At 32.5% G+C, this 12,806-nt stretch overlaps 2 protein-coding genes across 3 annotated transcripts; both read right to left on the minus strand.

The window, feature by feature from the left end:
- Nucleotides 1-1,560: 1,560 nt before the first annotated feature.
- On the minus strand, nucleotides 1,561-2,925 carry LOC140865151 (bZIP transcription factor 44-like). The gene has a single exon (XM_073269683.1). The coding sequence runs from the start codon at nucleotides 2,272-2,274 to the stop codon at nucleotides 1,756-1,758; it is 519 nt and encodes a 172-aa protein (XP_073125784.1). The 5' UTR covers nucleotides 2,275-2,925; the 3' UTR covers nucleotides 1,561-1,755.
- A 6,145-nt stretch (nucleotides 2,926-9,070) lies between these two features.
- LOC140864852 (mitogen-activated protein kinase homolog NTF3-like) lies at nucleotides 9,071-12,538 on the minus strand. 2 transcript variants are annotated; one of them, XM_073269236.1, is made up of 4 exons: nucleotides 12,177-12,538; nucleotides 11,012-11,438; nucleotides 9,363-10,079; nucleotides 9,071-9,272 (listed from the first exon to the last, which is right to left on the minus strand). In XM_073269236.1, exons 2-3 carry the CDS (start codon nucleotides 11,432-11,434, stop codon nucleotides 9,378-9,380), a joined length of 1,125 nt encoding a protein of 374 aa, XP_073125337.1. In that variant the 5' UTR covers nucleotides 11,435-11,438; nucleotides 12,177-12,538; the 3' UTR covers nucleotides 9,071-9,272; nucleotides 9,363-9,377. The 2 variants fall into 2 exon arrangements, with proteins under 2 accessions (XP_073125337.1, XP_073125336.1); XM_073269235.1 differs by having other exon boundaries at nucleotides 9,071-10,079; nucleotides 12,177-12,537.
- Between the last annotated feature and the right edge of the window lie 268 nt (nucleotides 12,539-12,806).

Below are 12,806 nucleotides of genomic sequence, written 5' to 3' on the forward strand. Positions count from 1 at the left end.
AACGATACTCCAGAACTTTACCTTTCTCATAAATTTATAAAATAAATGTAATGATCTTTTTTTATTGAGAAGATAAATGTAATAATCTTATCACCACATCAAAGTATATTCTTTTCGTCTTTTATCGTTTTCAGAATAAATGAGTCCAACCCATCCAAATGCAGCATAAAAGTAAAGAAAACCAGAAAAACTACATGCCAACAAAATTTCGTGTTACTTGAATATTTGCTTTTTAGCGTTATAAATAATTAAAAAAATGAACACCTCAGGTTATCGATGGGAATATAATGTTAAAATAAATAACCACTATCCATAAAATAAGAATATCATTAGCGTGTGGACAATTTAGTCAGGAGAAAGCTAAAATGACGCGTACAAAATTATAATTATTTGAGATTACGGAAAAAAGGTAACTTTATTAGGATTCGTTCTCAGTTGACATAAAAATTGAGACGATTTTATGGGTTAATTTTGTGATAAAGATCTGTGAGATCGTATCATAAATATCTATTTTATCGTTAATCAAATAGCATATATATATTATTTTGATGTGGTAGTAACATATCATTTTTACTTTATATAATTTTTTTCCTACATGTTCTCACTCTCTAATTTTTCAATCAATCAGCTAAATTAGAGACTCAACAGATCCTTTATAATATACAAAATAAAACAGCACCAAGGGGAGGCATCATTAGTAAAGGAAACAGAAGCAATGGCAATCTACAAAGCTTTAAGTTGGGTCAAGGAGTTGGGTTACAACTTACAACAAAGTAATAGTAGAATCAGATTCAAAGATCTCTGTCAAGGCGATTCACTCCGATATGTTAGACTTCACTGAGTCCGGCTTCACCATCTCATCATGTCGATCAATAATTCGAAATGAAAGCTCGTTCAAAATCGAACATGTTGGACACAAGCAAATAGATCTGCTCACACCTTGGTTAACAGAAATGATACCCTGCACATCCTTATCCTGCACACCTGTGGGCGCCTGCCAACGTGGCGCGCCCACAACCATACAATTTTTTTATTTTTTTTTACAAAAAACGGCTGACCAATCATGAACCGCCACGTAGGCGGTGCCCATGTTACCCTGCATCCCTAGGGTGCAGGTTATCAAAATTACCTTGGTTAAATCGGCTTTTTACAATACTTATTTTGGTACTTCTAATGTTCATGCAACATGTTTGCGTTAAAAGCTAGTATTAATTAATTGTACAGTGTGTCAGATGCCTAACATTAACAATCGAGATAATGAGCTTAGCTTCTCTGATTGAACTAATTAATTAGGTATTAGTACATTTATTTATGCCATTATTATACACCAATAATTACTTTATGTCAATAAATAAATAAAAGTAAAGCCAACAATCACACAAGTGGAGAAACCTTGAAATTAATATACAAACAACTCCTCTATTTAATTTATGTCTGTCTGGACCAAGATTCAACATACACCCGCAACCATACATTAATTTTATTATTATTATTATTATTATTATTATTATTATTATTATTTATTGTTATATAATATCAATTCAGAGGACCCCCTAGACGTATCAAAAAGCCAGTCTCCAAATCTTTCTTTGACAGGCTTTCTTGCTCTCATTCAATGCATTTTTCTAACAAAGACAACAAAATTAAATGACAAAGTAACCAAATTACAATCCCATTCACAAATTCATCAACATCACTACAAGATGAAAATGTACTAGAAAATAAAAAGATACATTATTTATATTTTTCCCCTTCTCAATAATCAAAGATCTCAGCTGAGGCCATAATGGGGTGTTGATTTATAAGTGCCATCGAGTTCCATGAATTTCCCAAGAAAGTATCAGCCAAGTCCAGATACTGACACTCCTCCGCCTCAAATATGCAGCTCCATGCGGCGGCGGCGGCCGGGATGGCGGATGCGGCGGCGGCGTAGGAATTTATGTGACCCAGAATTTCGTTCAACGAATGAAGTCTTTGGCTGAGCTCCAGCATTTGAGCCCTCAAGACTGAGTTTTCTGACTCGACATTCAAGAAGTGTTGTGTGGTGATATTTATATCGCTCAGAATTTGGTTATTTTCTTTCTTGATCTGAGCCACCTGAGCCAAAAGATCATCCAAATGCTTCTGTTTTCTCATCCTAGACCGCCTGGCAGATTCCCGGTTCGATTCCATCCTCTTCCTCTTCTTCTGATCAATCACCTGCACGAAATCTCCCTCTGAATCGGACCTTTGGATCGAGGGTGAGCCGGAGGAGTTCCCACTTGAAGAAGCCATTTTTATGTGTTTTCCCACAAAAGGGTCCTTGATTTTTTTAATCGTTTCGTGGATGATAGTTTACGATAAGAATTAGCGATCGATGTGTTTGTTTATTAACCAAGATTCAACTATTCTAATTCATGAGAAAACGTAGAACCAGTAAAGGAATACAACAGAGAAAGATTGAACAAGATGAGTCCTGCGTCTGAGCGAGGAATTGATCATATAACCGGACCTGAGAATCTCACTGAGTACAGAAAACATGAATCTTGAACATCAAGAACAATACCTGCACCATCAAGATTTAATCTTCATACAAAAAGATTACAGGTACAAGAAATTTCTTGATTTTTGGGCAGAGTAACAGCCAGAAAGAACACAAAATGAGAAACAAAAGAATCAGCAGAACCTCCACAAGAAAAGCATTAAAAAAACACAGAATGAAAGGGGAATAAGCGTAGAAACAGAGTATCTGAAGAGAGGAGAGGAAGAGGTTTCAGAACATGGGGAAGGGGTTGTTAAATAGAAGGAAATGGTGGGCTGGAAATATTAAAAAAATAAATTTAATAAATACGCAGTCATGGTTGGGCACAAATAGGTGTGGAAAAGAAACCAAATCGTTTGAATTCTATTTTGATTGACATTCCTTTCTCGAAAATTGCCGGAGACCGTCTTATTACAGGTTTTGTGAGCGAAATATATATTTTCCTTATAAATAGATGTTTTTTTTGTTGGTTATGTTACCAAAAAAACGTGGTGTAATATGTGTGATTTTAGTGAAGCATGATTTTTTATGTAAAAAACGTGTAAATTGAGTCGATTCATATCATAAATAGAGATCTCTAAGATGGGTGTGTATGAACACCAGTGTTGATGTTTTGGTTCTAGTTTGACACCGAAAATTTATTCTTTTAAATCAGATAAACTAAAATTAATTATTCAACAATTATAATATGAAATAATTATATTTATTTGAAAAATAAATAAATATCATGGGCTAATTTTTGTCGATATAAAATTGGTGACTTCGATCCTATCCCATGTGGTAGGTGAAACTCTATTATTGGTCCAAATTATGGGGGCCCCACATCAATCTTGATAATTGCGTCGTTGTGCCTGGAATATCTGAATTCCTAATTTCATTGGAGTAAAATGGAGTAATCTATGATATGAATCATCATATCTGGTCTTGTTTCCACTTTCCAGTTATTCTCCAACTCATTTCTATCTAATCTATTTTTCTATTTTTTCTGGCTTGGCTAGGTGGGATAGCCGAGCCATTCCCTTTTTTTTTTTTTTTTTTTTCTGATACCAATCCAGGGTATGTTGCTGCCATTTTGAAAGTATTAAGAAGCACCGAAGTAATGTCTAAACCCAATGATTTAAAATAAAGATTAAAGGATCCAAGAACAAGTAAATCCATTTTAATTGTCATTGAACTTGGTAAAATGAAATGGTTGAATAATTAAAAAATGAGATTATTCAAGAATACACATTGAATGCTGAAATTACGCTTTAATAGGTGCAATTGTTATAGCTCATCAATAATATTATGGGGGTCCCACATCAATCATGTGGGATCTGCATAATTTGATCAATCATGTGCTTTCACCTATTACATGGGGTAAAACCCGAAAATTTCGAACCTACCCATGGGGTAATACCCCATGGGTGGTGTGGAGTGTTGTGATTGGTCTAATTATGTGGGTCCCACATGATTGGATCAATCATGTGCTTTCACACCACCCATGGGGTAATACCCCATGGATAGGGTCGAAGGAACCGGTAAAACCCGGTCTTGTCTATGCTACCTACCCCATTGGGGTAGTGCCCAAATAGATTCAACGGTCTATTATTTTTAGCATTTGATATGATATTATTTTAAATGAGATCATTTCAAATGAAAAAAATATGGGCCTTTGAATCTAACACATGAGCAGTGCTCATGTGCTAGCATAGACAAAGCTGTAAAACCCATGAGGTAGAATGAAATTATTGATATAAAATTATTCATGCGTTATTGCATGGGTTCCAACTTCCAATGCCGGAAATAAATTTTTATTTTATTTGTATTTTTATTTTTATTATGTTTACTTTAGAATCACGATGGACTCTCTCTTTCTGTGGCGCAAAATGAAGAAATTTCATGTTATCCTTCAAGGTAAATGAATTTAACGATAAATATTTAATAATAAATGTGAAGTTTAATAAAAAAAAATCAATAAATTTCATGTAAATTGATAAATGTCCATGCTTGATCTCAATTTTGAGATACTACCAATCTCATTTAATGGGAAAATGCATGAAAAAAGAGTAGATGGTGGGGAAAAGTGAACTGAAATGGAGGGATTGGATTTTTGTGCGAGCATTAATGGTGTGATAAGAGGGCTTCGGCTATGCTAATCCAGGAGTAGAGCTCTCGCTTATTATTTGTATGACATGTGTCCAATTAACACTATTTTCTTACATTTAAATTTATATCTCATTTTTTAACTGGAGTTAAGCTTACCTGGGTAAAAATTTCCCACTCATTTAACATATATTCTTCCCGCCACAGTGCCACTGAGGTTTCCATCACCACGAGCCCACCACTCAAATTGCCATTTCCATTATCCAGCGACACGGTTTTCATTTTCATTAATCAAGTGATTTGAGGTTGGATACCTTATTAATAGGTATTTGTAAAATAATTTTTAAAATTTAATGTCCTATAATTGCTAAATGAAAATGTATCTTATAACTAAAATAATTTTTTTGTAGAAGAATATGTATCTATTTGGGTATGTGTGAGCATTATATCGGTTAAATTGAATTAATAGGGTGTTTGGAAGAGCTTTTAAACTCTTAAAAACAACTTTTAAGCTGTAGGAGCTTATAAGCAGTTTTAGAAGCTTATAAGCTGTTAGGTCTTATTTTAAAAATAAGCTGTTAAAATGTTTGCATAAACTTATTTTAAACAACTTAAATATGTTGATGCTTTTGGCTTTATAAGATCTATTTATTGTTAAAATTACCAAAATGGTATAATAACATGAAGGTGATGTAAATATTATATATATATATATAATTTAAAAATTTTATGATAAATTTTAAAATTAAATAAAAAACTATTTTATATTTTAATTTATATAAATCTCACACTATGAATTTTTTTTTAAAATAATATATGTATTATTTTAAAATTACTCAATAATATCTTGATAGTATATATTTTTTTAATTATAAGAAAACGATAGAAAAAAAATATTTAAAATTATATATATATTATTTTATATTTTAATATATAAAAATCGTATGCTTTGATTTTTTTTCAAATATATTTAATGTTAAAATAGTATATCGATAGTTTAGTTTTTTAAATTATAAAAAAATTATAGAACAAAACATTATTTTTTTGATCGGGAACAAAATATTATTTTAATATATATAACAAATTGATAAAGAAAACTGTAATTGAATATATTATGAAATTGAAAAAAATATATATAAAAGGATAATAGTTGGAAACAAAAATATTAAAATAAGATATTTTCTTAAAAAGTAAAGGTGTATCTATTTTTTTAAAAACAACTTATTTGACAGCTTATAAGCTGTTTTTTAAAAAAATTATCAAACAGTTTTGGAGAGCTTATAAGCTCACCCAAACACACTCTAAAATGATCAAACCGAATGAATTCAAAAATTCGATTGGTTAATTTAGAAATTTAGCTTAGTATTATAAAATTTCGGTTAAAACGATTAATAATTTGGTTCGGTTTTCAATCAATAATTTTTTTAAAAAAAAATTGGTTAACGACATAATTAACTCGGTTGATTAAAATTATTTTTTAAAAAAATTGGTTAATTTCCTGTCGGGGAAAAACATGTATTTCCAATTTTTAGTTTTGATTATATAATTTAAAAAAACAATATATAATTTGAAAAAATAAAAAATTGTGAGTTAGATTTTTTAACTCTACCTACTCTCATTTTCCGTCCATGGTTAGAAGAATTGAAAATAATTTATAATTAATAATAAATAATGGGCAAATAATGAATACATGTCACCATTTCCTCCTGAAGTATATATTTTTAGGAGTAGCATAACATAAGCCGTTATAAGAGTCATAAGACATGTGAGGTGAATAAGGGATTCAAAAACAAAACTGCACATCCAGCTGTACCCAAGACATCAATTTTGTACTGAAACCAATGGAATATTGGATTCCTCAAATTTATGTATAAATATCATATAATAATAATAATAATAATAATAATAATAATATAAAAAAAACATATACGTACATGCATAATTAACACCTACCAAACTTAACCGCGACATAAACCATCTAGCGACGGTTTTTTGATCGTCTTAACTACGACATAAATCATCATTAGGATTGAGATGGCATGAATCCGAACCACCGGATCGGATGGTGAAATAATTGATTCCGATATCAAAATGATGGATACGTGGTCCAAGTTTGTAATATAATTGAGGGGCAAAAGGTAGACAAAATAAATCTTGAAAAAGTATTTTATATATGGTGAAGGGCTCCCACGTTTAATTTTACGTTGATCGAGGTAGGGGCCATCCTTTCATAGGCTTCACCATAAATCATGTAATTACGAAAACAAATCAAATTATTTGACTTTACTATGATTTTCAATACGATAAATTAATTAATTAATATTATAATCGTGTCTTATGGGCATAGTTTGAGGCTACGATCGAGTCATGGATACTCAACGTTAAATATTATTTGGGACATTTTATTAAAGACGTCTATTGGAAATTAATAGAGACATTAAAGTGATGGTTAATTAATCTTTGAATTTAAGCACGTTAAAGTTTATAGCACTGATAATAATAATAATAATATTTATTATTATTATATTATTATTATTATTATTATTATTATTATTATTATTATTATTATTATTATTATTATTATTATTATTATTATAAGTAGATAATAATATTAGAGAGCTGCTGAAATTTGACCTTTTAAATCTTAAGTACTCGTGCTTAACAAAATAGCCACCAAACCCTTTGATATTTATTCTTGCTACTTCGTGGTTTACGAGTTGATTTTAAAGTACAATAGCTATTTAATTTTAGAATCGAATCTACTACTAACGTAGATTTTGTACGAATTCCAGATTTGATTATAAAGTTGCCTCCCATCTACAATTACTTGCTTCGCCCCAAAGGCAAAATAAAGTTGAGAAAAACATTTCATGTTTTGCAAGTAATCTCTGGATTATGTATACACCAGTTAGTATACATTGGGACCATGTAATTAATTAATAGATTTTTGTGCATTGTTTTCCGTGTTCATTGAATTTTTATTTGAAAAATCGAGAGATTATATCGAAATAATAACGTCAAAGGTTCTTATTTTTTACGAAGTTTTCGAACTGATTCGAATAATGGTTTGAGTAATGATAATATAATAATACTATCACATATGGAACAAAGTCTAAATACGGATGCTTGACCATAGCAGTGAAGGAATGGCGATTTCTAATATGGAGTCGACGGGATTAGACTAAGAAAATTTCGTTAAAAAAATTTCATAATCATTTTCTTGAGTATTTTCAAAATTTATCCAAGGATAAAAAATTTACATTTGAAGCAATACAAATTTGGGAAAAAAATATTTCTTGATTTGAGTAATATTTGTCATATATGTGTGTGTAAATTTGTGTGTCTATACTAGCACGAAATTCTATGTCCCGTGCTGGACTTGGACATCATGCATAGAACTATAGAAGTGAAGAAATGCGCGTGGCCTTTAAAATACCATTGGAAGTTTCCTCCATCTAACTTTTAGATTTTATTATATCAGAAATTAATCAATTCGCAGTCTATATGTAAACGCATGTAGTGTCAAAACAAGGAAACTTAATTAATTAAAAATTTCATAGAACAATAAATACATCATTTTACTCTATCATCATTTTACCCTATTCGAAATTTCGAATCATCATTTTACTCTATTATCGGTTATAAATAAATAAACGATATTATAACGCCGCTTTCGCTTTTATATACTCCTTTCATATTCATATACAGCTTGCTATGTTATTGAGATTTTTTTATTCATGGGTTGATTTTTCTTTTTTCGTGATGCATAAAGAATCAATATCTACAACATATTATAAACTGAATAATTATGTAATTAACAACCTCAAGAAAAATGAAATGGGCAATATATTTAATTAAAAGAAAACTCAAGAATAGCGAAGCCGCCAGAAAAGAATGATACAAAAGTCTTAGGTTGAAGCCATCAATTTGTAAGAACATTGTAGAGTATGAATATGTTTGAAAAGTGGCAAGTGCCTGATAACTTTTCCATTTATTTTTTAGAATTTTTAAAATTTTCATGATTCGAAACTCTCTAGTAAAGAAATCTTGTAACACCTTTTGGAATATTCGAATGGATGGAATATGAGATCGTTAAACTATTGGTTATTAGTTTGATTACACCTATCAATATTTTATCGAACAAAGCTTGTCCAATGTAATTTTATTGAATAATGTAGTTTACAAACTATTATGTTTACTCAGAGATTCACTCAGTATACCAAATAACAGCGGACGTTAACTCGGAGATTCACTCAGAGTAGCGAGATGCAAGTTTCCACATTATTTTTTTTAAAAAAATTGGAACTTGTTACTTGCACAAGGAATCGGATTCAAGGTGGATATTACTTCTTGGGTTGGGCTTCAACGTTTAAACATCCCCAACAAAAATCAAAGTTCTTATTGGGCCAGAACTTTGTCAAATAGATAAGTTCCAAATATATACATGCTACATTAAAATCGTCATTAAACAATGACATTTTATTAATAATAATAATATCTTAATGTACAAAAGCAAGGTTTCTTGCACACAGCAGCACACAAAATATGTACAAATTGGAAGGAACTTGGCATAAAAAGTTCGAGCCGTTGAACAACGTCCAAAAGCAGAAAACACTAAGCACAAAAGCAGCCCAAACCGCTAATGCATTGTTTTTCAAGTTTATTACTGGAACACATGAAAACAGCATCAAAGAAAGAGAATCTCATAATTAACAATGATACAAAAAGAGATACTAGCTTCTGAGATGACACTTACCACTGGTCGAGAAACTCAAGGTTGCATGCTGAACTCCATATTGACTGCGGCAGCATCAGGATGGTAGTGCAGAATTTCTCTCCACATCATTTCCCTGATCATCTCTTCCCCTAAATCTTCATCCGTGTCGAGATTGATTGGGACCTGAGCTGGAGGATCACATTTTGGGTCATACAACGGAGACATGTACGGGTGTTGAAGGGCTTCGGTTACACCTATTCTTTTTGAAGGGTCAAACACGAGCATCTTCTGCAAAAGATCAATTGCTAGAGGATGGGCATGAGGATAAAGGCGAGGAAATGGGGTTCCCATGGAGTATGGAAGAGTTTTAATGTACTTTTTCGCCTTTGGATTGTCTATGAATTCAAGATTGTCTTCCCTTTGACTACCGAGGATGTTGATGATTAATTTAAGCTGATTGAGACACTCTGTGCCCGGAAAAACAGGTTTTCTTCCAAGAAGTTCTGCAAAGATACAACCGACGGACCATACATCAATTGATGTGCCATAGTTGTCACAGCAGAGGAGGAGCTCTGGGGCCCGGTACCAGCGAGTGACCACATATTCTGTCATAAATTGACCTTTGCTGCTGTTTGTACGTGCAAGCCCGAAATCACATATTTTGAGATCACAATTTGCATTAATGAGAAGGTTCCCCGGCTTCAAATCGCGATGAAGAATGTTTGCGGAGTGTAGATACTTCAGACCTCTTAGCAACTGCAGATTTGCATTATAGCGAATAAAAGTTAAATTATTAAGGATTAGAGGGGTTTTCTTCAGTTTGAACACATATCAAGTCCAATTACCGCGTACCGTGCAAATAACAAAGTCATCAAAGAGCAATCATGCATCTTTTCTCTTACACGAGTTTATTTTTCTTATACTTCAAATTTTCCACAGACCAGCGTGATTTCTTTCATGAATTTGATATAGTTGATTAAATATTCATGATTGCCAATGACACGAAATGACAAAATTCATCAAAATAATACAAATGATGTCCACGAGAATTCTAAACCACTAAGATAGTGTTTGAGAGAGCTTCTTAGAAGTACTTTTCAGCTTTTTATTAACAAAATTTCACAAAATTTTAAACTTTTGTTAACGAACAAGCTGATAAGAAGCTCTCCCAAACACTACCTAAATGATGGATAAAATGGTCCTCATAATTGAGCTGGAAATTTTTTGAGAAAACTGAAAATCCCACTCATGACATCCAGAAACCTAGGCTTCAATGTTTTCAATCTGCATTCTTCTGAACAACAAATATAAAAAGCACGAGCTACAGCATGATTCATTAACAGTCCAACAATGTGGTGATACCGTTAGACTTATCTAACTATTAGTGGTGCCTTTCACAATACATCATCAATGGTTCACATGCACACCAGTGTAGTTTGGAAACATGTCGGTACGCTACAACGGAATCAAGCATAGCCTCCTGAGAATAAAATATTATAAACTCGCAAAGATCTAGGTGATTAAATAATTTTGCCTAATTTTAGAATGTTATAGCTTGCCCATTCTTCAATTAACTATTCCATAGGACTTCAAGAGCAAGGGACGGAAAAGGAATAAACAAATAAGTCGGAAAATAAGATACACTCACGTCACAAACAAACCCTTGAGACATGGATGATGAAAAGTACCTGGAAGAGGAAATACTGGCAATGGTCGTTTGTAAGTGTCTGAGAGGACTTAATAATCTGGTGTAAATCAGTATCCATGAGTTCATATACCAAGTAGACATCCTTGAAGCTTCCCTTGTGTATAGGAAGCATGACATCTTTGAGAGCTATCACATTTTCATGTCTAAGATGCCGCAGAAGCTTCAGTTCACGCAAGGTTCTCAGTGCATCAATACGATTTTCAAAGGCGTTGTGTATCTTTTTTATTGCAACCTTCTCATTTGTTTCCCTGTTGACAGAAGAACACACGATACCATATGCTCCTCGACCGATAGGCTTGATTGGCACGTATTTTGTATCAATCTCAAATAGTGTTTGCCACATTGAGTAATAATGTTTTCCTCGAGATCTAACCCCATTTGGAGGTTCGACGGGAGTTGCCATGCTACTGAAAGCATTACAGAAAGGTAGAGTTAAACAAACTGAATACACACATCATTCTCCTGAATACTCTCTCAAGCAACCTACACTTCCCACCAGATCCTTGCTTACATTTCTATACAGCTCTTGCCACAAGAATTCGGATCCATGCCACGTGTAATTACGCGTGGCATGCATCCGAACTAATGCAACAAATGGTGTGATCAGAAATGCAACAGCATTGCCCTTACTCACACAACGAATTATCGCAAGCGGCTACGGTTTGTATTATTCTAATGATGTGTGGGGATACAAGTGTCACAAGAGGTGAGTTACCATACAAGCCACGGGCTCTTCCCAAAAATACAAATCCATGATGAAGAATCACAAATGAAATCCCTAAAAGGAAATGCTTGACAAGGAATAATCTCAAATACTTACAAGAAGATAACATCAAGATTCAATTCCACTGATTTTATTAGCTACACGAGGACAGAAACAGCCGTCAACTCCTCGTCTTACATATTTGTTACATAATTATAAGACATTAAATTGTTCAAGACATGGTATAAAGATAAACTAGATAGAATTTTTTTAAAAAGAAGAAACTGTGTTATTTCCTTAATTAATTACTACACTGAAAAACAAAAATTCAACTATACATAAACAATGGCAGGCCAATTAAGTGAAGTAATGCATGAAGCACCAAATTCTATGAAACTTCAAACCAAGTAAACAAAAACAGAACTTTGGGATAAAGACATACTTCTGCACTGAAATTTTCCAGAAATTCCCTCAAAAATCGCAACAGACAGCAGAATTCTTCATTTCTCCATCATCCCATTTCACCTTCATCTCAACTCCACCACCGATTGCTCCCATAAATCCCCGTGTTATCCTCAGATTCTTCACCTATATCACTCAATTGAGCCAAAGTTTCAAAAAACTGATTCGCTTGGAGCTGAAATTCAGCTGAACTACCTTCAAGTCCACTGAATCGGATCAGGAGGATCTTCAGCAATTAATTACCTCACATCTCCCTTGATTTTTCAGTGTAACTAATAAAATTATAATATTAATATATAGGGAAAATGAAAGATATTTGACAGTAAATTTTATGATTCGTTATGTGGTCTAAATCAAAGCGACGTAGAGTGACGAAGTAAACTCTTCTTTTTTCTTTTTCTTTTTCCCCGTCTTTATTAAATCCATTTTAATGTGGAGTTGTTGACCATTAAATCTCTTTGTACTTCGTAAAAATTATTTTTGTAAGCAATTATGATCTAATCAACTTTTTAAAAATATCTTTTTCTCATTAATATCAACTTGCCCCTTCTTTTAAAAGAAGGTGTCTAGTTTTATCTTGATTTGTGTTCAAAACAACCAAACTGTAAAA

The sequence above is a fragment of the Henckelia pumila genome, chromosome 4 (assembly GCF_033568475.1).
Source record: "Henckelia pumila isolate YLH828 chromosome 4, ASM3356847v2, whole genome shotgun sequence".
NCBI classification, from domain to species: domain Eukaryota; kingdom Viridiplantae; phylum Streptophyta; class Magnoliopsida; order Lamiales; family Gesneriaceae; genus Henckelia; species Henckelia pumila.